At 36.8% G+C, this 27,895-nt stretch overlaps 3 protein-coding genes across 5 annotated transcripts in view; 1 reads left to right on the top strand and 2 right to left on the bottom strand.

Moving 5' to 3' along the window:
• The window catches only part of rhbdf1b (rhomboid 5 homolog 1b (Drosophila)), a 38,906-nt gene extending 22,756 nt beyond the window's left edge, over positions 1-16,150 (bottom strand). The window contains exon 1 of one of the 2 annotated variants that reach the window (XM_055150367.1): positions 15,887-16,150. The gene's annotated coding sequence lies outside the window, so the exon portion shown is untranslated. The remainder of the gene's footprint in view (positions 1-15,886) is intronic. The other variant, XM_020924198.2, reaches the window with a different exon arrangement.
• Positions 16,151-20,909: 4,759 nt separating this feature from the next.
• zgc:163057 (Hemoglobin subunit alpha-D-like) lies at positions 20,910-23,744 on the top strand. The gene is made up of 3 exons (XM_020924314.2): positions 20,910-21,524; positions 22,271-22,475; positions 23,221-23,744. The coding sequence occupies exons 1-3, from the start codon at positions 21,433-21,435 to the stop codon at positions 23,347-23,349; spliced, it is 426 nt and encodes a 141-aa protein (XP_020779973.1). The 5' UTR covers positions 20,910-21,432; the 3' UTR covers positions 23,350-23,744.
• Positions 23,745-24,609: 865 nt separating this feature from the next.
• On the bottom strand, positions 24,610-27,865 carry LOC110159793 (hemoglobin subunit beta-2-like). Of its 2 annotated transcripts, none has more exons than XM_020924403.2 (4): positions 27,847-27,865; positions 25,440-25,550; positions 25,125-25,347; positions 24,610-24,805 (listed from the first exon to the last, which is right to left on the bottom strand). In XM_020924403.2, the coding sequence occupies exons 2-4, from the start codon at positions 25,529-25,531 to the stop codon at positions 24,677-24,679; spliced, it is 444 nt and encodes a 147-aa protein (XP_020780062.1). In that variant the 5' UTR covers positions 25,532-25,550; positions 27,847-27,865; the 3' UTR covers positions 24,610-24,676. The 2 variants fall into 2 exon arrangements, with proteins under 2 accessions (XP_020780062.1, XP_055005829.1); XM_055149854.1 differs by lacking the exon at positions 27,847-27,865 and adding an exon at positions 25,905-26,069.
• Between the last annotated feature and the right edge of the window lie 30 nt (positions 27,866-27,895).

Below are 27,895 nucleotides of genomic sequence, written 5' to 3' on the forward strand. Positions count from 1 at the left end.
ATAAACTAGAGTACATATGCTATCTGTTGAATACATTTTTATATCAGATGCATTAACTTGAATTTTTGGCCTTGCTGTTTACTTCTGCTTGACCGGGCCCACCTATAAGACAGAAACCTGCAGAGTGATGCTGAGGTTGTGAGTTTGAGCCTCACCTGGAGCAACATGTTTAAAAGTTTACAATAAACTCAATATCAATTTTTTGTCTTTGAAATGAGATGAGAAGACTTTTCAATTGCCACAAACAGTATTCAGATATATTAATCAGGAAACTATAATGAAGTCAATTCTCTGGATCTCAGTCAGTGCAATAAAAAGTCTTCTATCTTTCATCATTGTCTTTTCAATTTTGTCTAATTACATTTTGTACGCATAAGATTTGTTGTAAAGTAGTCACATTTGATGCAAACTCCACTGGTGCAATTGGTCAGCGTGTAGTACTTATACAACAGTAACCTGCAGAGTGATGCCGAGGTTGTGAATTCGAGCCTCACCTGGAGCAAGACACTTTTAATCAATTCCTCAAAAAAAACTAAACAAAAAAACAAATAAGGACCTAGAAGAACACTGGTTATATCAACTCTACACTGTGCCATAAAGATAGAAAGCTAACACTTCATCCTGATTTTACATTTGGGGTATTTTTATATTTATTTAAAGAAATTCAGTTCACTTATATTATAAAAAAAAGTCTTTGTGTGGTGCGACTTGTCAGAACTGTATGTTAATAATTATAATTTTCTTTAAAACTAGCATGTGTTTCAAGTAGGGAGTCCACCTGATGACACGCACGGAAAAAGATACTACTTACTATTTCGTTCCAACAATACATAATTCATTCACACGCTTTATCTAAATCGTTTCCAGGTTTTAACTAACTCGTTCCTTGTTTTAGCTAAATCGTTCTGATGTTTTAACTAAATCATTCCCGCATTTTAACTAACTTGTTCCCACGTCTTAGCTAAATCGTTCCCACAAATTAAGAAATTGCCGCCAATTAAACAAAAAAGGGCATGGTATTAGGTTGATTTGGCAAGTGCTTCTTGCTTGGGTAGCTGGACTTTGGATTTCTGCAGACACAAATAAAGGTTCATTTGTGGGAACGATTTACCTAAAACATGCGAACGATTTAGCTAAAACGTGAACGACTTAGCTAAAGCATGGGAACGAGTTAGTTAAAATGTGAAAACAAGTTAGTTGAAACGTGGGCTAAAGGGTGAGAACGAATTACATATTGTGGGAACAAAATAGTAACTTCAGGCCACGATTTAGTATCTTTTTTCGTGCACGTCATCAGGCAGGCTTCATATTCACGCATTTCAGAAAAGTTGGATTTTTCAAAAAGAATATCATTATTTATTTTGTTCCTTAACTTAAACACTTAAAGATGCACTATGTAACTTTTCCCATGGAGGGTCAGCCACCTGCTTGTCTCCAGGGAGGTATTACTGTTTTTCCTTCATTATTTACAATGGTTACACCCTTATCATCAGAAGGCCCCCTCGTCAGAAGGCCCATTAGTCAGAAAATCATTACCTCTTCTACAATTGAATGTATATTTGATAAAAGCAACAGGGAATAATCCCTGGATATCAGGGAAGAATTAGTAAACTTTTGGATGTTTACCAATTAAAAATGGCTGCAACATAACATTTTTAGAGATATTGACAGGAAAACGCATAATCATGCATAACAGCATTAGCTAAGGCCAGCATTACTTAATTTGTTGGTTTACAAACCCACCAATGCTATATTAAAAGAAAAAGATTTAAAATAAAATTGAAATGAAGGTTGTAGAGCTCAAATTACTGAACATTTTGCAAGTTGTTGCCTGAAAATCAGACAATTATTAACCCTGTTACACTTAAGGCAGCCATTTCCACCCAAATCATTATTTCCTCAAACATTTTTGCTATATTTTAAGGGTTTAATATATTTATTACTTTTAATATTTACTTTTTAAAATATTTAAAACTTGAAATACAATTTCATTGTAACAATTTGTAACACTACCTGAACATGGATTTTCTGACTAGAGGGTTTCTGATGATAAAGGCTGACCCCATTTAGAATATGGAAATAAACTAATCCAAATAGAGCCAGGTTAACAGTCAAATCTATGGAGAAGCAAGCCTGCACATGGTAAGAATTTGTGTTTTTAAGGTATTTTTGAGCTATAAAACATCTGTAATTCAACAAATACATGGCAGATATGTTTAATGCCCTACTGTGGGACATTCCAGATAAAGAAATAAAACTGTCAATCTAAAACAACATTTCCACATTGACTGACCTTAAAACTTTCAGTAAATACATTTTTCTAACTTCCATTTTTCCAAATTCTCCTTTTCTTTTGTTGAGCATCCTTACTTTATCCTGTCATTGTTGAGTAGGCTTTTTCATGCATATGTGGTTTTCTTTTTTTTCTTTTCTGAAACAGCCGGATTAGAGTTTAATCCCTGCACCGTGCACCGCATGACATGGCCCCTGCTGTCGGGCCATGATAGCAGTCCTCGTGTGAGTGTGATAGTACTGCCAGGGGGCTGTCAAAACAACTGCATACACACAGATGCATGAAGAAGTAATTATACTGTATACTCAATCATAATTCTTACCACTTTTCTTTATGCAGATTGTTGGGTCATTCTGAACAGTGACACAAAAATGTCAATACTAAGGAACAGACTCGATGCTCAATACTGATTCCGATACCACAATGATGATAAAAACACTCTTTCTTTAGACAACACAATGTGATTTTCAACATTAAATCATAGTACTTTGTTTTGTATTACCATGTAGTGTTATAACTGTGTAATGCCTCAGTGGTCCATGGGTGTATACTAGTCTATGTAATCTTATACTTGTTCTGATACAGCTCAAGATCATTCTAAAGCTATTCAGGAAAGGTTCATTTTTGTCCTGTGAATGTGACTGTGTTTTTTTTGTATCAACACCACCTCAAATGAGTATCTAGTTTCGAAACCAAGCAAAACAAAAATGTCAGATAAAACGCTATAATTCCAAGGGAACAAAAAGTCATACCAGTACTAGCACTAGAAACCAGATAGCCAAGCTGGCACCACGTAGTGTCTCTGCTCAATTTCATTTCTCTCCAGCAAGTAGTTCAGGAACTGGAATACACTAGACGGTTCACAAAAACCCTGGAAGTGCAAGTCCGGGCATCGGCTAATCAGTGAAGAGCTGTACATTCTGTCTTGGCAACGCTTCCCGAGATCGAGGATTTAAAGCTGGAACAAAGAGAATATTTGGTGATTTTTATCAAGGGAAAAGACGTTATTGCCCTTCTTCCTATGAGATCTGGGAAAAGCTTAATATACCAGTTGTCCCCTTTAGAGACGCATTACATACGTCACGACCAAATAGCAGCAACTGGTTAAATAAAAAAAGTACCCACCTACCGTCGAGTGAACAAATTCTAATGCTGCGAGGTCAGATGGTTTCCATGAAGTGAAACCAGCTAATGAATCAGGCTAGAAACCAGACAGTATATGAAGAGAAATTCATTCTTTTAAAAATGTATTTATTTATCGAGTCAAGGTGTTTAAAATGCTATGTACAGAAAAAGGTACAGTTTAAGTTTTTTATATTCTCCCCTAACCTTCCACCCACCTAACCTGCCAGCGCCACCCTAAAACCACCCACCCAAACACCCATCTGCCCAACCACCCACCCACAGACCTACATAGATAACATATTAGATCCTACATATATTTTAGAGCTGCAACTGAATCGCAATTTAAACACAGTGTCCTAAGAGCAAACATTCGAGCTAACCAGTGTGGTGGTATCCTCCAGGGTTCAGTATTGGAACAAAAAAAAATTTCCTGTATGTTGTTAACCTTTCACTGTACTTTTGTGTTATTTAACATCTGAATATAAATGCATTTCATTCATCATTCTCTAAATTTGTCACGTTAAAAACATTGTCCAAAAGACCACTTGACTTGCATGTAACCACACACCAAGTATTTCCAGTAACAACTTCCTTCCATAATTCATCTTTCTGTCACACACTGCTACACTTTCATGCAGTTGAAATTTGGTCATGTGATTCCTATTTACCAATTGTGACATTTTGTGGTGTAAAGACCAACTAGTATCACACAAGACTACAGTAGCTAGCATTGACACCTCTTCACAGTTATTGCAATAGGACGGCATTTAAATAAGGTTTCGCTTGTATTTCCGTGAAGATGAACAAAGTGCTATTTGACTTTCTCTTCCTGCCCCCACGCTTCTTTCTCTTTCACTCTAACATGTGGAGGCTGTTAAACACTGTGAAATTGCACGTTGAGAAATGGGCTGCAAAAAGAAGAATGTGAAATTAAAAGGTGTGAAGATAGAAGAATTAGAGTGTTTGAACTCCATTAACCAGAAAAAAAAAGAAAGAAAAAAGTAAGGCTACAAAATAATGTTACTCAAACTGAAGAACAATGTAGTGGTCCAAGAAATTAGTCAAGTAAGAGTAAAAAAGTATTTGGGGAAAGTATTCGTCAAGAGTAGCTCTGAGAATGTAAAATCTAAAGGTTCATGTTACTGGAAGAGAAAAAACATTAAATAATCCCAAAATGTGGTAAAGGATAGACACAAAAATGAGATAAATCATCTAAATCATGTCTAATGGAGTGGTGCAAGAAACACAAACGTTCAAACCATTTCATATTGTCAACAGGGCTGGGTATCATTAAGAAGTTTGCCACGATATGATACATATCTCAATACAGTGCACTTCTGCTTCGATACAATATATTTTAAACCGATTTGATACAGTTCAATAAAAAATAATGGCTAAATGATGGCTGTGATACTAAAAGTCTGTTAAACCACTTAAATTAATATGAAAAACGCTTGTTTTAATCATCAGTGAAAATGTGAAATGTGTTGTATAAATGAGTTTCCTCCTTCTAAACAAGCAACAAAACTGTAGTGCTGTAAGAAAAAATACTCTTGGTCATATATCGATAAAGCAGCCCCCTATATCAATACTGTATCATCACATTAAACAATACAATATATCGATATTTCAGTATTATTGCACACTCCTAATTGTCAACATATAACTTCTGTCACATGTAGACTTACTCACAATATAAGTAAGTGTTCTACTCAATGGCATATTCCTCGAGTAGAAGTAGAAGTTACTCAAATAAATGTAATTGAGTAAAAGTAACAGAGCACTAGTCAGTTATTAATCTTGCTATTGTCTGCCAGCCTCTACTAATGTAGAACTCGTTCTACTACCCCCATAGCGTAGAGTAATTCAATTATTTACTTAGATGTATGGATGGTAACAAACGCACTGTCTTACTGTCTTTGTTACTTGCTTCTGTATACTTTAGCTCCTGGCTGGAAGGGAAGAAAGGTTTCTTTATTCTGTTACGCTGTTGGATTTGTCTGTTTAGCTTGTACAGTGGTTATGTGTGCAATACGGACAATAAAGATGACGGCTGCTGTACACATCCATTTAAAGGCTTCATTCATCTAGCTGGGACACTAAACAGTCTATGTATACAACATAGGAAGTACACAGCAAGATAAAACATCAAATATGAAGTCATATTACAAGAAATAATGAAGACATACTAATAATACAACTAGCTAAAATGATTGTATTGTTCTCAAATTATGAATACAATCAAATCACTACAATTACCATTACAGCACTGAAGCATTCAAAAGACTCTGGTATGTGATGTAACTGAGCAGAGAGGTCAGATTAACATACCCTCCTCCACTCTCCTCCCCCTCCTGCTCTGTTTATCCTCTGCACTCATAGAAAACATGTTACAGTCATATTCGAGCATGTTACTTCCCCCTCCCTTTATTGTAATCTACTGCTAGCTTTGCAAACAAACCCAAACAAATGACATAACATCTGCTGCTACTCAAACTGGAACACAAACAATTCCACAACATGGCTACTAATCTCCAAGCCCAAGAATAATGAATGGTCATACAACTACTTGAAATAACTTTACTTCACGTGATATTTTTAGTTTTTGTTTACAATTTTTCAGACTATACTGTATCAAATAGAAGATTTTTGGTTATGTTTTATACAACCAAAGATATTGTGACTCAAAATGAGCTGTTGCAACAATTTTGGATATTGCATAGTATATTGCTTAAAGATTATATTAATGGGCCCATATTACACTATTTTCACATCTGTTATAATGTTTCCTCATCAAAATATACGCATGCGTTTTGTTTCATTCACACATGTTTAACACAAAAACCCTGTGCTCTTCTCTCAAACTCAGAGAAGTTATGTGGTAACACAGGAAGTGCTCCATTGCAGTTTTTTAACTCCATCTTCACTAGAATCAAGCCCTGGAATTTCCCATCTCTACTGAACTAAAGGTAAAAATGAAATCACAATGTGGAAGAGAGCCTTTTGAGCTTTGGAGATGTAGACAGACTAATAATAAAGGCTTATTCCTACATTTGTGAATGAAACAAAATGTAACACCTTTATTGTTTTAATCCTCAGAAAAAAATTTTTTGGTAGAGGCAAGGATTTTGTTGTTGAACTATTCTTGAATTTTAAGTTGATGTAGTCTATAAAACCGAACTGATATCTGCTATAAAAGTCAGTTTTTATTATGGCAAAATAATAAAGATGCATTGCTCCAGGTGAGGCTTGAACTCACAACCTCAGCATCACTCTGCAGGTTACTGTCTTATAAGTACCGTTCGCTGACCAATTGCATCACTGGAGTTGATGTATGACATTAAAATGATATCTCTACAAAAGAAAAAATTATGAAAGATACAACAATTTCAAATCACACCTCTTGCAATGTGTTGACCCAATGAAATGACTGAAACACAGAACTATTTTGCTAAATTATGGTCTACCATATTTGTGTATCTGAATGCCATTTAAATGGATATTTTAATATATAGCAGGCTCTTTAAATGGCTATTCACATTTACTTTCATAGCAGCCTAACAATGGTGGTGTTCCTGTCCCTTTATGAACAAATCTAGAGAAAACAAGCTATTTATATTTTGGAAAATGACAATAAAAATGAAATTTCACAAGCTCCAATAAGTACCACTGAGTCACTGGGGAGGGGTTAGGAAGTATAAACTGCATCACAAAACTAGTATATTTTACTAAGATAAAAACATGCCGCCAAAACATTTTCACCTTGAGTCATTATTCTTCCAGCAATGTTCTAAAGAAATCACCCAATTTAGTTACATATTTAGTTAAATCTAACGAAAGTAGTTAAATCTATTGATATGCAATGTATGTGGATTTAATTAAGAGACAGATATAGTCAAAAATTTCTCTTACTGGAGCTGGTATTGCACATAGACTAACTTCACTGACATACAATTTCAGAGGGAGTAAATATGAACCTCAGCTACCCAAATGTCATAATATGCACATTAAAAGCTTATCATTCAGCAACTACACTTTCTTAACAAATAGAGGAAGCAGCTACTTAACTACTAAACTAGAACATGCTTATTCAAAAGAACTGTCAAATCGTAAATAAGCACACACCTACACTTGGTATCCCATCATCCTCTCTGTCAACACCTCCATGTGCCCTATAAACTTGCAACCCACTCCAGATTGTTGACTTTTGTTTTTTCTCATTCATCGCACTATTTAACAAAGTTTTTTTAAAGGTCCTATATTACACAAAATTGATTCTGGTGAATTTGAGGTAGTTTTTTAAGTTAACAGCTTATGTTTTGTGCAATAAAAATTGGCAATTCCAGGGCAGCCTGAAATTATCCAGATGATTCTAATGTAGGAGCAGGGAACTTAAAAATAAAATAGAGCACTTTTTGTATTAGTGCATTACCACATGACATCACAAAGTGGAACAGTATGTCCATTTGAGAGAAGAACTCATCCTAAATATGCAGGGTTTGTTATTAACAGGTAAATTTGACATTGTCATTTTATTATAACGCTTTACTATTAAACTGTAAGCATTTTTTGGGATGAGCCTACCTTGCCAATATTAGTTCAACCTGACTCATATATGTAGTTTTAAATTTTTAAGTTTCATTTCTAACATGTTCCTTGCCCTGTGCTTGCTGTAGCGGTTTTTGTGGTTTACCCGACAGACTGCAAACTGTGCAAAACTCCTCAGAAAACTGTTCCTCCACCTCCTGCAGTGCCACACTTTTAGCAAAATAGCAAAGTGCTTGCCCATTACTTTTGGATCTCTTCAATTTAAAAGTTCAGCACTTGTGTAAAGTCTTGGCCTCAAATCTAATCCCAAGTGTAATTTGAGGTTAAATGTCAAATGAAAAGCACTTGAGTTCTGGTCTTATCTCGCAATGGCAAATGGTACTGTGTACAAGCAGGTTTTGACCTCTGCCAAATAGATGTTTTTACAGCCAGATCAAACTAATGTATCTTACAAAAAGATAAAAACAGGTTGGCAAACAAGTCATTATCAGCAACTTTCAGGGAAGGAGAGAGGAGGAGTGCAGTAAAAGCAAATCTAAATGTTTGTCGTTGATGATCAATAATGACGTTAAGAAGCCAAATGAAAGAGAAAAAAATATTTTCATATGTGTTTGAACTTAGATGTTTTTCATTGCTGTGCACCAGTGGCACAGTCAATCAGTGTGAAGTACTTATAAGACAGTAATCTGCAGAGTGACACTGAGGTTGTGAGTTTGAGCCTCACCTGGAGCAAATATTTATGTTTCCCATTGAAATGTGTCCATTAAGTAGCAAGAACTCTCTGGATATTTTGTAGATGGCTTGCTGATTTCAGAAAGCAATTACCATGTGTATAATGCAGACATGTGTAAAGAAAATACTGCTCCAGGTGAGATTCAAACTCACAACCTCAACATCATTCTGGAGGTTACTGTCTTATAAGTACCCCACACTAACCGATTGTGCCACTGGAGCTTTGATGTAGTATGAAAATTATATCACACAAACGTCAAGCAACACCCCAATGAAAGGATTGATATCCGCAGAACTATTTTTGCTAAATTAAGTTTATTTATTCACATATTAGGATGCTATTTGAAATATTTGAATGATCTTTTTACAATATTATATAGTAAGATAACAATGATGGAGAGTTTTTATTCTTTTATGGCATGAAAAAAATCTAGAAGCAACAAGCTATTTTTGTAATATATTAGATTCCTTCATTTGGATCTGTTAAACAACCGCTACAGGTGAGACTTCATCTCACAACCTCAGCATCACTCTGCAGGTTACTGTCTTATAAGGACCGTGTGCTGACCATTTGTGCCAGTGGAGCTGCCTACCCTTGACACTCTGTCAGTGCTCCTCTATGATTAATTTTCTACTCAATGTGTCCCTTTATAATCAATGAAACATATAAACAAACCTTTCTCAGGACGAGCGGATCTTGTTACTCCCTCACACCAGGGATACCTTCAGACTGCAGATGGCGCTGTCATCCTACCTTTACCTGTATGAAGACAACACTAAAACCTGTGTAAACATCAACTGACCACTCTGTCAAGACCAAACAAACCTAAACCCTCAGACTCCAAAAAATTAAATTGTAGGTTTTATTTAAATCAATACACACAACACAGGATCGTGATGTCATATTAAAAAACATACAATATAGGAACATGGCATCATATTAAAGTGGGACTAAACACCTAAACTCCAGCCACAATCACATTTCAAACAGAACTGATAAACTGCGCAGTACCTGGAGGACAAAAGAAGAGAGTGAAAGAGGAGGAGGGGCGGAGTCTGGAGGTATAAGAACATTGTGCTTGGTCTAAAAGGTATCCACCCTTCAAACACCTGGCTGTAATCAGGGTAGTCTTGTGTGATGTCACCAACTACAGGAAATTGCACACACCTAATTGCATTAGGTGTTTTTGACCAGAAAGATGCAAAGTTTGCACGGAAGTTGCCATAATATGACTAGGAACAATAGAATATGCTAAAACACCATATAAAAAAAACAAAACATTGTTTGCATTTACATTTGCATCGTGCAGAAAGGAAGAAACAGCAAGATGGTGCAACAAAGTAAAAGTAAACAATGCCATATGCAAAAGCCTTATCACACGATCAGCGGTTAGGTTTCAGCCACCTGTTAACACAACACAAGACAGCTTCCATAAAGGCAAATCATCATTTCTGTATCACCACTCTCTCATGTAAGTTAAAAACCTATGAACTTTGGGAAGCTATAATAACATCTTGAAAACAGCCTCTTTCAGCCTCATTCATCATTGGCTGGTTCACAGAGTCACCACTGGGGGTATGATGGGCCAGATCCACTTGAGAGGAGCCGAGCAGGGGAGAAGTCTGGAGCTATTGCCAAATGAAACCCAAGCTGCAGGCGAGCGACAAAGAAACACATGGAAGAAAAGACCATGTGTGTGAGAATCAAACCAAAACATTAACCAAAAAGACAAAAGTGCAAGATAGCTAGTTTTATATTTGACTCAAAAATGAATGTGGATTTACTGTTCAAATCTACACATGAAATATACATCATTTTTATTCAGGTAATTAAATCAAAGTTAGGTTGTATTCATTCAGTTGTATGATGGGTTAAATTTTCATGTAATAATTAACATGTTAGGGGCCTTTCACTATTCAAAAGTTGTTTAAGATTTAGTTGAGATTTTGATAATAAAGCTTTTATCAATCAAATGAACAAATTAGCCACTGCAAAAATAATAAGTAAAGTAAATAATGCATACTGCGATCATGTCATCAGGCAAGACACTTTACCCATTTTGTCTGTAGGAACACCCAAAACTGTAACAACAATTAGAAAGCAAATAAAAACTGCCAACATTCAATAAAGACCAATGCTGCAATATTAAAATAGAATGCCAAAGTTCCCCACTACTTTTCATATTTTGGAGAAAGCTGTTGTCATGGTAACCCTCGGTCCCTCTGAGCAGGCAGTAGACCCATGCTGAGAGTTTCCTCTATTGGCCGTCTTGTATGAAACCCTAATGATAATTGCCCACAGATGCCACATTGGGCTGGGACACTGAGGAGGCTAGACAGCACCTCAAAAGGGGAAGGGTGGAGAGTGGTTAGGGTGAATACAGAGAAGACAGTATTATTCACCAGTCAAGTCTCGCCGTGGGACAGAGCTGCTATAGAAAAGATAAAATCCATAATAGAAACATTAAAATTCCTCTTTAGTGCTCAATCGGCCATTCAAACAGGCATGGGGGTCAAATTCTACCAAGTGACACAGGAAACATAGGAGATACAACAGATGCAGGATTAGAAATAGGCCTGTCGTGATAATTACAATACTGACTTATCATTCAATATAGGAAAGTACAACAATATATTTGGGGGCTCAATATTTACTGTGGGCACCTTTCCTTTGTGATGATGGAGAGATTTTGCCATTTTTTTATGTAACAACATAAGATTTGAGCTATAGAGGGTTGAATAAGTATATATATATATATATATATATATATATATCGTTGATAAAATTGTAGGTACCCCTCTGGCAATGAAAGAAAAATCAACAATCGTCACTGAAATAACTTGAAACTGAGAAAAGCAATAATAAATAAAAATTTACTGAAAATTTTCCAACAAAAATCAAACATTGCTTTTCACCTGTGGTTCAACAGAATTATTAGAAAAAACAAAATAAAAATTAAACGGGCCTGGACAAAAATGATGGTACCCTTAACTTTATATTTTGTTACACTACCTTTTGATGCAAACTCTGCAATCAAACAATTTCAGTGACTTTCAATGAGACTTCTGCACTGGTCAACTGGTATTTTGACCCACTTCTCATGAGCAAACTGCTCTAGTTGTCTCAGGTTTGAAGGGTTCCTTCTCCAGACAGCATGTGTCAGCTCCTTTCACAGATGTTCAATAGAATTGAGATCTGGGCTCACAGAAGACCACTCCAGAACAGTCCAATGTTTTGTTCTTAGCCATTCTTGGGTGTTTTTCGCTGTGTGTTTTGGGTCATTATCTTGTTGGAAAACCCATGACCTACGATTGAGCCCAAGCTTTCTGACACTAGGTGACACATTTCATTCCAAGATACCTTTAGTAGTAGTAGTAGATACTGTAGTAGATAGTTTTGAGATTTCATTGTATCTTGCATAGATTCAAGACACCCTGTGCCAGATGCAGCAAAACAGCCCCAGAATATAACCAAACCTCCTTCATTCTTCACAGTAGGGACAGTGTTTTTTTCTTGGTCTGCTTCATTGTTGCATCTGTGAACGTAGAGCTGATGTGTCTTGCCAAAGAGCTTCAGTTTTGTCTCATCTGTCCAAAGGACATTGTCCCAGAAGCTTTGTGGCTTGTCAATATGCATTGTGGCAAATTCCGGTCTCACTTTTTTATGATTTGCTTTCAACAGTGGCATGAAGTCCATTTTGGTTCAAAAAGTGATGGATGGTGTTAACATTTGTATGATCAATTTTTTCAATTTTCCTCTTGCAGCCACGTCCAGGGAGGTTGGCTACAGTCCTGTGAACCTTAAACTTCTGAATAACATGTGTAAGTGTTATCACAGGAACTTATTCTTATTGCCTTTATCTTTAACCTGCTTGTCTATCATTTTCTTTCTAGTCTCCTGACACAGTTCTCTTCTTCTCTTTCTCTGGTCCATGTTCAGTGTTGTATCCATCATGTCTCCAAACAGCACAATGACACATGTCCCCCTTCAAACAGGCAGACTGACTGAGGATAAGTTTGAAGACACCTGTGATGCAAATTAGAGGACACACCTAAGTTTAACATGTCCCTATTGTTCAGTTACTTACAATCTTTTCTAGTGATACCATCATTTTTGTCCAGGCCAGTTTTATTAGTTTGTTTTTTAAAATAATTCTCTTGAACAACAAATCAAAAACAGTGTCTAATTTTCAATGGTTATTTTTCAATTTTTTAAAAATTTATTATTACTTTTCTTAGTTTCAAGTTATTTCAGTGACCATAGTTGATTTTTCTTTCATTACCAGAGGGGTACCGACAATTTTGAACACGTCTGAATATATTTGTCTTTTATTTCACATCCAACACTGGCACCTATTCACTGAACACGCACCCTCAGACATTAATGACGCCTATACTCACACCTCATAAGAGTTTTTGTACATAATTCTGATACCTATTCTTAAAATAAACATTACAAATAAATTAAAATGAGTTATTTCTATAACAGTTGGGCTCTAGTACCTATAGAGTTGTCTCAAAAATCAAATACTAATCAAAACAGGTATTGATACAAAAAAAATCACACTCATCGGACAGAAATTAACTTTTCCTGAATAACTTTACAATGATCTTGAGCTGTATCAGAACAATCATATATTGTGGACTACTGAACACCCATGAACCACTATGGAACCTGCCTGAATGACTGAGGGATTACACAGATATAAGGCCACATGGTAATATAAAAGAAAGTACTATGATTTAATGCTGAAAATGACATTCTATTGTTCAAATCATGTGTTTTTTATTTTCACTGTGGTGAGTATTCCTTAGTTGTGAAATAAAGTTTGAAATTTTAATGTGGTGATAATACTAATATGTTGAAGTTGAACAACTTTCCAATTTATCTGTGAGTCATGAATAGGCCTGTCACAATAACAAATTTTGAAACACGATATTTTGCTACAGAGGTATACTGCGATAAATGATAATATTGAAACTACACTATGTTTCTGACACAATAACAATAAAACAGGATTATCCCAGTGAAATACTATTTAAATATGCTGTATCATTAAAAGCCCTGAGCTGCAATAAAAAAAGAGCAGAATTAAGCAATAATTGACCACAGAAGTTATTTTGATATTGTAATTACTGTGCCTAGTGCCGAATTACTGTGTCTAGGACAGGATAGTAGAATTTGAAAATAGGAAAAGTTTTCAGTACGAGTAGGAGTGAGCAACAAATCCATAACTAATATACAATATATTAATCACCCTAAGAAAGGAACCCTAATCTATAATGACATTCTATCAGCACCTATATGCATTTTCACTAGATTTATACCAGCAAGCAGGTCCCGTCTCATTTGTTTGTATTTTGCAAACCTCCTCCCCAAACCTACCACAGCAGCAGAACTTTCGGTCCCCTCAGCCCTGCCATCCTCCACTATGACCAGAGAAATGTTCATTCATCTTAGCAAACAACACTGGACACATTTTAATTTTGTGTACACTTAATGAAGGGATATTATGCAAAATCATTTTTTAGCTTTCTACCATTTTATAACTTATAAGAAAATCATGACAAAAGGGAGGGAAGTAGCTCAGTTAGTGAGCGCGTTTATTCACTGACCCACAGGTTAGCGGTGTGATTCTAGCTCCCACAGATGAATGCTGTCGTTGTGTCCTTGGGCAAGACATTTAACCCACCTTGCCCCTAGTGTCTGCATACACTGGTGTATGAATGTGTGTGTGAATGGGTGAGTGATTCCTTGTTGTAAAGTGCTTTGAGTGCCTTGAAGGTAGAAAAGTGCTATATAAAAATGTGACCATTTACCATTTTACAAAGAGGATTTAAATTTTAAATTCTATTCAAACTGTCTTTGCAGTTCACCCATGCTCCCACACAACAACTCTCTCTCTCTCTCTCAAAGCCATGAGAGAAAACTGTACACAACAACTTGGCAAGCCTGATGCAGTCGTTTCATAAGCAGGATGCACACCAATTGTGTTGTGATGGTGTTCTGAAGGGGGGGTGACTTACCATAGAGAGCACTCGTTTGACTCGTGGCAAAAACAACAGTGAAAATTTCAAAACATGTTCATTAGCATTTTCAAAACAATAAAATGTAACATGGTGATCTAAATATGTTATGTGATAAGAAACAAAAGTGAAATACTCCTTCTTTAATAATAATGAAAGGTAACCAGTGGAAGTGAATGAAGATCAATAAATAGCATGATAAATCAAATGTAATGTGAAAGAGCTGGGGGGTTGCGGTAAAACTAAACCAGTTTTGACTCCAGAGCACAGCTGGGAGAGTAATTATCCTGAAAGAGAATTAGCCTCAGTTTGTATTGGAACCTGTTAGAGCATGTTCAATGTGCCTTTAGCATGAGGAAACACACCTTCCTTATGCTAACATGGCTCACAAACACAAGCATATTTCTGTTTATACTCACATGTTTGTTTAGCATCATAGCTCGCATTAGATTTAGCCTCTTCCAGGATTCTTGAAATGAGGACTATCAGTTGTTTGTGCAAAGTAACATAGGATTTCAAAAGTTGATTTATTCCTACTAGCTTTCAGACTGACTGGAATTAAGTGACTGCATTCCTTAACTATTGTCCATGTTTCATCATGATTAATTATGTAGGATATTTTACATCAAATCAAAGCTTTCATGCTATTTCAAGGTATCTCAAGGTAAAATAAAAGCTGATCTGTTATTTTGAAACTCCTTTTTGAACAACATTTTGCAACCATCTACAAATATAACTGAGAGAAGTGCACGTGAGCCGGCTACTCTCCAGCTGTTGTAGCCTGGTGCAGAAGAATGAATTCAGATCTTATTGTGCAAAGGGTAATTGTTGTAAATTTGTATCTAGCAAAGTATCTTATGCGTTGTATGTCCCAAGTTCAATGCCTGCAATTGAGAAACTGATCGTTGGCTCCTCGTTAGTCGGAGGTTATGAGTTAGAGGAACTGTGAGCTCTGTGCTGTCTGCTGCTGTGTCTGCCATCTGGAACTGCACCCGCATAGGAAACAACCCCAACAACTAACCCTGGGTGAAATGAAGGTGTCAGGAGGCGAGCTGCCAGTCTCTCTGGAGACCCCACCCAAGCTCACGATGAGCGGCGCGACATCTGTGACTGATGCTCAGACATGCCGCTTCAGTGAAGAGAAGACATGTGCTCACTTACCTCTCTGCTCTGCTCTTTCCGGCTCCTGATGCTCCAGCCGCCGGTCACTTCACAAGTTCCCGCTATTTGACACAGTCACGAAGAACGGGGAATTCCATTCGAGCTCGCTCCAGGGACTTAAGCCGCTCTGATCAGCCCTGTATCCACACAAACGCACCGTTTATCTCACAATAGTTGTTCGTCTCCGCTTCTGTCTGCAGAGTGAGTCAGTGACAGCAGCAGGGGGCTGCCGTGCACTGTCTGTGGCACCGCTGGATGACAGGCAGTACACACACGCACCCCGTGTGTCAACTGGAACCGGAGTTGGCCCGCCCTCTAGTGGCTAACCACTGCAACTGCGTGTAAGATCGGTGACATGCTGTAAGCGAGACATTCTGGGCCAAACAGGTGAACGGGACGTGTTCAGAGAAACAGAAACCAACAATGAAAACATTAAAACTTATTTAATGTAGGCACACATAGGCTAGACAACCATAATTCATCTTAATACCTGTTATAAGATATGAGTTTATAATTCTTATAGCCTAAACCCTAAACATCAACAAATAAGGCTATAGCCTGCTATATCTTTCCCACGTTTGCATCATAAAACTTGTATTGAAAGGGCTGTAGAGTAAAGCCGGGGCAAATGAGGAGAAGTTTAAAGTTGTGATCTGTAATGCAGATCCAACTTGGACATCTGTCTGCAGCATCTGTTATCACCATCTCATCTCATCGGCTCTCTGGGTTTTGTGTGAAACCAAAACCTGCTTTCATTTCCTTCACTTCAGATTCAAACATCCCAAGGCCTCTAAGACTAAATAGTCCCTTGGCGCGGACCTATGTTTTGCCTGTGAAGCATGATTTTGCTTTTATTTAAGCAGTTTAAACAGAAAGACGGCGTTAGACTTTATGAAATGCTCACAGAACCTGTGGTTCAGTAAACTGTGCATGGTGCTCCTTTCAGGTGATTAATTACGTGTGACTGAACAGTAAATTAAAATTAATTCAAAGCACTTCATCAAGGAACCATCCACATACATGCAGACACTGATGAAATGCGGAAAGGTAGAAGGAAGAAGGAAGGAAGAAACTAGCATTTTTGTAGTGAGTGTCCCATTTACAGAAAGTTGTAGTCCCATCTATTGTGGGTACAGCCTCGACATGAGGCCTGGTACGTGCTCGAACTCATTGGAATTATTGAGACTTGGCATGGTCAGTCTTGATTACACATTAAGTCTACTTCGAAATGTTTTACGGGAAAACTGCAATTTGCCTGCTAGACTAATTATTTTTCGAGCCTTGTCACTTAAGCGAAGACCTGTGGATTGAAGTTTCACTTTATCAGTCGTGGACTTTGCAACATCGCCCTCTGTTGGACACGCTGGAGTTATTTACATTGTAAGGGATAGGCTATCAAAATATTTTGTGAACCAAATTTTATCTCTCTATCACAATAAAAAAAAAAAGAATAAAATTAAAAAGAATAAATTAGTACAAATAAAAAACAATGTGTGACTATTAAAATGTAGGAAATGTTTGCCATAAGCCTAAAAAAATATATATATATAAGTAGTTCCACTCTCTAGGCTAAATCTAATAAAATTTACAGCTTTTAAAAATGTGTATTTAGGCTCTTTTAATGTGTTTGTCGAATATTGGAAATAAAAAGGTTATTTCAAACGTGTAGCCTATCTGTGAGTAGCCTAGGTCTTACCAGGATACGCTTAGTCATGTTTAGAGTCCCACGTTTCAGCCCAAACATGACGGTGCACTTTTTACCTTTTGCAGAAAAAAACTCTTTGTGCTGAGTCACGTTTCATGTCTGTTGAATGAAAACAGCTGAGGCACGGAGATAAACTGGGGCATCTCCAAGGACGCCTCGTAATGTAAGACAAGGCAACGTTTATAGCCTATTTAATTGAATTTATTCGTAAAAATTATTCCAAAATATTTCTGCAAGAAGTGATTAAATAGCCGACATTATTTAATAGCAATAGCTTACAATATAGGTTACTACAAACTACAATATGTCATAAAAGATAAATAGGTTACAGTAAGAGTTTTATTAGATTTCGATGATGGGGGGAAAAAAACAAAAAACATAGCTAATATAATAAGTAGGCTAAATGTAGACTTGCTATAATATTTAATGTTGTTACCTCATTAAAAACATGAAGTTGTGTTTTGTTTAATTCACATGATTCACACAAATCTTTGTTCTGCTTTGTGATGTCATGAAGTGAACCGGTAGTTTTCACATTAACAGCTACCTTTTACATTTTATTCAGTAAAGATTGACAATTCACTGAAGGTGTGTGAAGTTTAAAAACACAGTAGAGTACTTCCTGTATTACCACATGACATTACAAGATAGAATAGGGTTTGAGAGAAGAACTAATAATTATAACAGAGATCAGAATAGTGTGCTATGAGTCTTTTAATGGTATTTGTTCTTTGTTATGCCATGATAAAGAGCAAAGAGTGAAGAACATGGGACGTAGGTGAGAACTGTGGCAATTTTAACCCTAAAAAATCCAACTCATCTGCAATTTAACAGTCAGTAACCAAAGTATGCATATGACATCATTCCTTCCAGTCTACAGCTAAGATTGTTTAAAAATCCTTTTTCGCTAACTATAAATATGTTGGACAAAAGACTGATTGTGACTGTAAAAACTGTATGCAAGATTTAAATTTTAAATGTGATGAACTTGACCTAACCGTGTCCCCAGATATGATATTTACATGTTCATATCAAATATATAGTTTTAGCTTACTGATAAATATTCTAATGCTGATTTATTCTGTGTTGTAAAAACTAAAAGCATGTTTTGGTTCTCAAGATGATTATCCAATCTGAAAGCAAAAACAGCCTCACATGTATCTCTCATTTGGGTTGACGATTTCAATGTAACTTAAAAGGACCCTCACTCTGATCTGAATGGTCCTTATACTTAAACCCCAGCTCCTACAGCCAGTCATGAATAAGCACTAGTGCAGCCTCTGCAGCTCAGTGAGTGAATTCTGGAGGTTCTGAGCTTTCACATGAGGCCTGTCCATAAACTGTGAAGGAGAAAAACTTGTATGTGTCCTCTATCTGCAAGTTAAGGCTCTGGCAACTCAGGTTCAGTTATGATTGTAATTGTTTTACATTTTTATTGAATCTAGAAACCTGCAGTGTTTAGGTCTAGAGGCAAACAATTTAGACTATACTTCCAGCTTATTTACTGAACATTATTTGTGGTGAGACATGTCGCCAGGCTGGTGCCACCTAGTGCCTCTACTCAATTTCATTTCTCTCCAGCGATTAAGTCAGGAATCAGAATACTGTAAACGGTTTACAAGAACCCCGGAAGTGCGAGTCTGGGCACCAGTCAGTCAGCAAAGAGCTGTACATTATCTGTGGGCAACGATTCCCAAGGTCGAGGGAAGCCGGAAAAAAGAGAATGTTTGGCGAATTTTATCAAGGGGAAAGACGTTATTGCCCTTCTTCCTACGGGATTTGGGAAAAGTTTAAAACACCAGTTAGCCCTGTTAGTGGCACATTATATACGTATTATATAGACTAAATAGCAGTGACTGGTTAAATAAAAAAAGTACCCATCTACTGTCGAGCAAACAAATTCTAATGCTGTGAAATTCTAATTCCGTTCATCAGGGTTACCAGATTTTCAAAATCAGAAACTGGGACACCCCCGGGTTCGTAGTGTTTGTAATAATAAAATAGCGAAACAAGTGCATGATTAAAGAAAATGATTATGCACTTGGCCCATTCATTACTTATTCACTATAACATGTGAGTCAGGAGTCATATTTTCCTTGTGAATTCCATAAATTTACCTAAACAAAAACTTAAAACAAAAAAGCCTAGACAATGTATGCTTCTCTTTACTGTTGGCAAGTATCAAACTGAACAAACATAGAGACACCTGGGACATTTCTTGTATTAAACTGGAACAAACAACTGGTTTTGGATAAATCTGCTGGGACAGGGGACACAGGGCTCAAAACTAGGACTGTTTTGGGTAAATAGGGACGTCTGGTCACCCTACCATAGACAGTGAAATAAATTAGTCCACCCTCACAGCACTGACACATGATATTTTACCATGATTACTGCAACTGTAACTGCAACTTTTTTTTAGAATGCACTTTATACAATTTATGCTTTGTTTGTTGTTGACTACTGTGTGTGTAGATTTAGAAATCTTTGCAATTCACAGATATTTTTTATACATTCAAATATACATTACATCACAAAGTAATTTTATTTTATTAATGTTCTGTATTCATTTATATATGTTGCTAAGCTAAACACTGAAATGCGAGCAGTAGCAAACTAACGCTAATCAACACAAATGACATCACCGGTAGAGATGCTATCAATCTCCAGAGGTGGAACCAAGTCGTTGTTTTGCAAGTCTCAAGTATGTCACAAGTCTTTGACCTCAAGTCCAAGTCAAGTCCTCAAAGACAGGCAAATCAGGTCAAGTCTCGAGTCACCGGCCCATCAGTCCAAGCCAAGTCCAAGTCAACTGCTTTGAGCTTCAAGTTATTTCAAGTCTTTAAACCAAAAAAGTACCAAACATAGCTTAGATTTTTGCCTTTTATATGACTTTTAAACTAAACTGTACTTAAAAATTCATGGTATATTTATATATGAGTATTTATATAAGAGTTGTACAAATAAATATTTCCTTTTTAAATGTCTTGTCAATGTTTTAGTGTGAATCAATATGGTCAGAATAGAAATAATTAAGATTTAAAAGTGCTTAATAATAGTTATTTTATCAGGTAGTCTGCACTGAAATAGAAGGATCATGTTCTATATAGTTCCCTTTGTTTTATTGCATTGTACTGTATATTATTGTAGTACATTTGAGGACACCATCATCACAGTACTTCAGTTACATTCAAGGTAACAAACTGAGAAATGGGATGGACATGTTCCACCTTGTTTCTATAAAATTAAGCAATACATGTTTTAACTGTAAAGAGAAAAGTATTTTCTGGAAACATATATCTTTTAGGAGAATCCCAAGTCAAGTCCCATGTCATTGATGTTGAAGTCCAAGTCGTGTCCCAAGTCTTTCTGTTTTGTCAAGTCAAGTCTCAAATCCAAGGCACAACCTGCAAGTCCCATGTCTGTCAATTTCCCTTTTTTCATTCAACTAATGCAAAATATCCTGTACTATACAAAAAGAAGACATGCTGCTTTTTGATAATAAATAAAGTACAATTAAACTGAACTGTAACTGACAGAGCTAATGCTACTTATTAGCTTGACCATTCTCATGGAGGTATCCCATATGACATATTGTGCAGCAGATATGACCCCCACCCTGCCCTGGGCCCATCCCGATAACATGCAGCGTGCGGGGTGGTCCCTCCCAACCCCCCAACAACACCAGCTGCTAAACTTTTGCATGCATTGTTTACGCTTATAAACAAGTTATGAACCTTTTTATACTTGCTAATGACTTTGATGTTAGCATGTTTACAGGATTACCGATTATTTCTGACAGCTGTTTAACTTTGGAGTGGACTACGAGAAGGCGTCAACAATGCTCTCAGAAAAGGAAAAGAAGATGATTTTAGACTTATGTAATCGTCTCATTCCTATAGCTTCAACCATTGGCTCGGATGCTCTGAACAGGTACACTATTGCAGATATCACACCGTGTAACTTTCCTGGTGGAGGGTATGGTACCTGCTTGTCTCCATGGAGATGTCATGGCTTTCCCTGGCATGTTCAGGATAGTATTAAAGTTGTATATTGTCTACTACAAGTGTTTTTATGGCTCAGGAAATATCTCAATAAGCATTCTTGCCATGAGCAAGCCCACAGTTTCCACAGATCTGACCTGTAACCTGGCTTGGTGACATCATCTGCTTAAAGTTTGAAACTGTACGTAACATCTCCATGGAAACCAGCAGGTGACGAACCCTCAACCAGAAAAAATGCATAGTGTAGCTTTAGATTAAGCAATGCACATAATAGAAATAGTAATAGAAACAATCTGGCAGTGTATTGATACTTTGCAGTGACATCATACTAAGGGTGTCGTGCATGGATGTCTATGGTAGAAAGTTCAGTAATTACCATAGGGACTTGGGGCTTGTTTAACAGCACAAAATCAGTCTTCCTGCTGTGGTTGCATCTAAGTCAATTCTTTATGGTCAGATTTAGTTAAAATGTCAGATTAAAGTCTAACAAAGCCTCAGACAGAGGCTAGCACCACACACCCAGGGAATATTCATGACATCGGCTGCAAAGTATCAATAACAAATTCTACATAGTAATTACAATGTATTAAATATTACTTACATATTGTTTTATTGGTGTTCCTCTATTACTTGACAAATTTTTACTGTGTATTTTATTTGTCCTTTTGGTTGCAGGATGTTTGTGGTCTATCCAGGATCTAAGACATACTTCTCCCACCTGGACATCTCCCCTCGCTCCACCCACCTGCGTTCCCATGGTGAGAAGATCGTCCTGGCCATCGCTGAAGCCGCCCAAGATATAAGCCAGCTGAATGAGACACTAGCTCCACTCCAAACCCTTCACGCTTACACACTCAGGATAGCCCCTGGCAAATTCAAGGTGAAATCTGAACACGTCAGTGACTATAGTTGTCATTGAACTGTCAAAAGTGTATTTAATGTCACTTAGAAAGGTCGTGTGCTTTGTTAAGGCTAATTAAGGTTTAATTACTATAAAGTGACCTGGAATGTTCCCCACAGTATGCCGTAAAATGTATCTGTCTTATGTCAAGTGAATTACAGGCATTTTTATTGCTTAAAAATGCCTTAAATCATGCATTGCCATCATCAGCTCATCGCCTCTCCACAGATCTGACCAGTAACTTGGCCTTGTCACACCGCTTGCTTGCTTCTTTGGAAATGGATGTGTTTAATGCTGTGATGTAGGAAATTCCAGGCAAAACAAAGACATCTCCATTGAAACAAGTAGCTTTTCTGGTGGAGGAGGCACTGTGTGAATGACCTGCTATTAAACAAATTTATCTCTATGGGGACAAGCAGGCATGAAGCTCAATTACAGGTCTGATCTGTGGAGAGGAGGATTAAGTTAATAGTTTTTCAAGGTATTTTTTAAGCAAATAAACAGCTGTCATTGGTGACGGACCCTCCTCCAGAAAAGTTGCACCTTTAGCAAAAGATCCACAAAATGCGCAATGACAGTTTCTAAGAGACATGTTTTTTGTGATTCCTTTAAATGTGTTGATTTATATATGGACTTATGGTAGAAAGTAAACAGTAGTAGTTGCATTGACTCTGATATACACTTCTCTCTGCACACTAAACCCCCTGTGAACTTGCTCCCACAGCTCTTCTCTCACTGTATGCTCGTCAGTCTGGCCTGTTACCTGCAAGATGACTTCACAGAGGTAGTACATGCAGCTATGGATAAGTACCTCTCAGCATTTGTGGCTGTGCTGGCCGAGAAGTACAGATAAAACCTGACCAGGAGTTCAAAGGACAACTATTGTATCTGTGTATAGACTATTATGCAGGGCCATCTCTAGGTATCTATGGGCCCTGGAGATGAGAGATCCATGTTTGTCATTGTATAAAATTTAACACGCAAAAGGCTGTTGACATCAAGTTGTTTTAAGTGAAATTGAAACAAAATTTAGAATTGTTATTGTTATAAGTGTAATAAATGTATACTACTAGTTATGGGAAAGTATGAGAAGTTGTAGGTAGGCCCTCTCATTCTGTAGGTTATGGACTGCAGCTCAATTGCATTCATGTTGACCTGCTATTAAATGTGTATTGTTTGTGTATCAAATTAAATGTGTATTAAATAACTATGTAAATTTTGGTTAATAAAAAACTCAACTAAACACAATTCCTGTTAAGTCTTATGTTAAATTCACAGATTTTAAGAAAATAAACAGATGCAGTATGTTAAAACTTTTGATGATTGGTTAAAAGGAGATGCTCTTTAATCCACAAGAAAATACTGTTTAATAATACAGAATAGTACACACATTTTACTGAATAAAAAGTAATTGATTACCCCCTCAAACACAATTACCAAAGAGGGTCAGAAAATCATTCTCTGATACTCCCTGAGGATGTGGAGCTGTCCATGGTGCTGAAAGAGTTGAACACTGTGTTCTCCTCAGAGAGCACCCTGGAGCATTCATGAACTTTATGGTGGCAATGGCAAGTGATAAATAACACAAGAAAGTGTAAGAATAAGATACAACAACTTATAGTTAATTTAAAGGACCAAAAATAGTTGTGTAGTGAATTACTAGCCCATATTTTACACAGTTCAATTAATTGAGTTTTCTTTAAAAATGACAGTATTTATGAGCTCTATAAATAAATAAATAATATTTCACATCTTTTTTGTGGGGAAAGGCCCAGTCAACAATCACCCCTGAACACAAACATGCTTTGTCTGAGATAGTTCAGAATAGGTGTGGCCCATAGATAACAAGAAAGGATCAACAGCTGGCTCTCCTCTAATCAGCTGTTCTCAGTGCTTTAAACTTTATCAGCTTCTGTGTGTATGGTAGCATGGTGGTAACAGTCTTTAGATCTATTTAATATTTTGTGAACTGGTAAATGAACATGTCTAAATGAGCTTTATTTCACCAAGAAACCTAAAACACATATAAAAGTTATATATTTTAACTAAACTGGACTGGTAATCTTAGCATCATTCAATTTTTCATCATAAAAAGAAACACAATGTCATATGGTGATTTTGCAGAACTTTATTTTTAATTTCATCAGAACAGAGACACTTCTCCAGCCATGGCCCGGAGTTTAGTGGTACTGTCTGCCCAGAGCAGACACAACCACAGACACGAACTTCTGGAGGGCAGCCTGGATTTCCGAGGTGAAGGAGGGACCCATCTTAGCGGCAATCACAATAGCCAAGCAGTCTGCCAGCAGCTAGGAAGAGAACATGCAAATAGTTCAGTCAATGTTAATGATTTTACATGCTAGCCAGTTAAATGTAGTAGTTTTTCAAAAGTATTCTGACACTCTAAACATTTTTTTGATGATGTGATGAATGATGTGAAAAACAGTTTTACATTTACATTTAGTTTCAATCTAGTTTCAATTAGCATTCCATAATAATGAAATATAAAATCTATTGTTGCATGGACATGGTTTAGAAGCTTGAGAAGCCATGATTTTGTGTTTTTGTGTCTTGTGTTCTGAAGTCTATTTTGTTCTGTAATTTTTATTTAGGCTGTTGAACTGTTACCCTGAAGTTGTCAGGATCCACGTGCAGTTTCTCAGAGTGCAGCACACTCAGCTCGGCGTACGTGGCCTTGATGTCGTCCATGTTCTTGATGGCCCTGTCCAATCCGTGGAGCACCTTGATGCCGTGCGCAGCGATTAGCGGATTGGTTTTTATGGCGGTGGCATTGTAGAGGTTACCGTAGCCACCAAAGTACCTCTGAGTCCATGGGTAGACAATGAGACACCTGGAAGAAGATCAAAAAGAACAGCGGTTGAATTTTGGACTACAGGTAAAAAGTAGTATGAGTAGTAGTAATAGTATTAGTAGAAGTAGTACCTGCACAGAGCTTTGGGCCCAATATCATCATAGTCCATTGTGGAGAAGATGCTGGTGATGATGTTACGCTCGGAATCAGTCCACTCAACCATGGTGTCTCTGCTGCTTCGACTGTGTTGAAAACAAAAGACGAATTGTTTGACAGGGGTCCTTGCTCAGAGCTATATATACGTCCGGGCGATGCCCCTCCCTGTGAAAGGAGCCCCCGATTAGCCCCTGATACAAGACAGCAGATAAAGAAGCTTCTAGAAACAGCTGCTCTCGGCCCATTGTTTCAGTCCAGATGTCAGATTAGTGTAATAATTATCAATAGCAAACAGCAAAACAATTCAAGATCAGTAAAATTGAAATCTAAGGTTGAATATTGAATCATTTTAAGAATTCCATTTATACTTTTAGGAATTAAAATTTACTTTGAACATTGTCAGATATGGACACATCATCTGTAACAAAAGGGAGACTTACCTAATAATAAACAGTGAAGATAGCAAAAACATGGAATAGTGTCTTTACTTAGAGTCAATTGAAAAGCTTCAGCACAGATAATATGCTCTCCATTGTGTTATTATCACATGGTTTTGCATTGAATTATACAATACCTCCTCAAATGATTGTGAAGTTTGTTTTTGTGATATCAAGTCAAAGTACTCACATCACACTACTTCCAGTTCAATAGTTGCCGCCAAAAATTTGATGTCTCTATTGCTGGGTTTAAGATCACACCACAACATCTGGGTGGTGAGGACTCACAAACTGGTCCTCAATACCAGTCAGGACCAGTTTGGGAGAGTTTTAGTGAGATTAGTGGTGACTGGTAAGGCTGATGGCTCAAATTGGTCATCATATTTCAGTCAGTCAGCCCCAGGGCGCATGTAACTAAACAAGTATCTTACCAACACTGAGGGAGTCAATGAACAATATCTTACATTACTGCTCAAAGACCCTTGTTGAATTTTAAAAGCATACATCTAAACCAGTGTTTCTCAAACGGATGGTAACTAACCTCCTTTAGGTGGTAATTTAGTGTTAATTTTATCCGTTTGGTTGTTCTTCTTTGGGCCATTTCTTATTTAGAATTACAGTGGAAGTTATGTAGTCCACTTTTACTCCTGGTTTAGCTCTGCATTAGACCTGGAGTAGTCCTGTTATAGACTTGACTTGCCTAATATTTTCTTTCTAGTATCTGGTTTGAAAAATTTGAGAGCCATTGATCTAAACCATTCTTGCTCCATAGTGTAAAGAGATTTCCAAGATACACCAACAATTTTTAAAGGGCCCATATTACATTATTTTCTGATCTTGGTTATAATGTTTTCTCATCAAAAACATACTTGGAGTTGTGTTTTGTTTCATTCACACATGTTTAACACACAAACCCTGCATATTTAGGCTGTGCTCTTCTCTGAAGCTGAAAACACTCTGTTCCACCTTGTGATGTCATGTAATAATACAGCTTTTGAATTGTCAATCTCTATTGAACAAAAAGCAAAAGGTAGCTGTTAACTGGAAAACTACTTTTACCTGACATCACAAGGTGAATTAGGAATATTTTGATCTTTGAAGATCTTTGAAGAAACTAATATAAAACAAAACACTACACTACTACAAATGCATGCTTTCAGACACTGATCAGTCCATAAGATAAAATGGTGAGAAAAATAAAATATAGCGTAAGATCATGAATGGATGAAAAAAAAAGAAAAAGTGTACTGTATTTATTTTACATTTGTGTTTTTGCATGTTAAAAAAATTCAAACGGTACTTAAGGAGTGCATGATTTAAAAAAAATTATAGATAGTATATTTAGTTGTTCAGTAAAACCTGCCAAGAGAACAGTATCAGGCTTTTAATCTGCTTGTTCATTTTACCCCAAGCCTAAGCTCAAAAGACTATATTTCTTAACAATGTGTGTTAGAGAGTTGTCAAAAGTAGTGGAAAACATATACTAATCGATACTACAACTAGTATCGAAACTAGATATTTACTCATATATTTTATACTCATTTGAGCAAGTATCAGTAGCATTCTAAAAAGTCACATTCACAGTACAGATATGAACCTTTCTTGAATAGCTTTAGACTGATCTTGAGCTGTATCAGAAAAAGTATAAGAGCACATAGAGTAGTATACACCCATATATAAATATAAGGTCACACAGTAATATAAAGGAAAGTACTACTCTTCAGTATTGAAAATTACATTCTTTTGTCAAAATAAAGACTGTTTTTGTTATTACAGTGGTATTGGAATCGGTATTGATTATTGACTCTATTCCTTAGTTCCAAAATTGAGTTTGAAATGGTATTACCGTGACAATACGAGTCAGAAAATACATTTTGAACTGTTGAAAAACCTCCTAAAATGTAAGTAAGGTGTTTTATTTTATTCTGCTGGTGGTTCATCTTACCCCAGTCTCCCCTATCGTGTACTACAGATAGCATTTACTACTGCCAAGA

Source organism: Boleophthalmus pectinirostris, unplaced genomic scaffold (assembly GCF_026225935.1).
Source record: "Boleophthalmus pectinirostris isolate CB_2022bp ecotype Guang Dong unplaced genomic scaffold, ASM2622593v1 HiC_scaffold_14, whole genome shotgun sequence".
In the NCBI taxonomy this organism is placed as follows: domain Eukaryota; kingdom Metazoa; phylum Chordata; class Actinopteri; order Gobiiformes; family Gobiidae; genus Boleophthalmus; species Boleophthalmus pectinirostris.

Coding starts and splice junctions, on each gene's coding strand:
- zgc:163057 (XM_020924314.2), top strand. CDS start 21,433: ATGCTCTCAGAAAAGGAAAAGAAGATGATTTTAGACTTATGTAATCGT. Junction 21,525..22,270: donor GGCTCGGATGCTCTGAACAG/GTACACTATTGC, acceptor TTTTGGTTGCAG/GATGTTTGTGGTCTATCCAG. Junction 22,476..23,220: donor TAGCCCCTGGCAAATTCAAG/GTGAAATCTGAA, acceptor TTGCTCCCACAG/CTCTTCTCTCACTGTATGCT.
- LOC110159793 (XM_055149854.1), bottom strand. CDS start 25,936: ATGTTTTTGCTATCTTCACTGTTTATTATTAG. Junction 25,551..25,904: donor TCTTCACTGTTTATTATTAG/GTAAGTCTCCCT, acceptor TTTTCAACACAG/TCGAAGCAGCAGAGACACCA. Junction 25,348..25,439: donor GGGCCCAAAGCTCTGTGCAG/GTACTACTTCTA, acceptor ATCTTCTTCCAG/GTGTCTCATTGTCTACCCAT.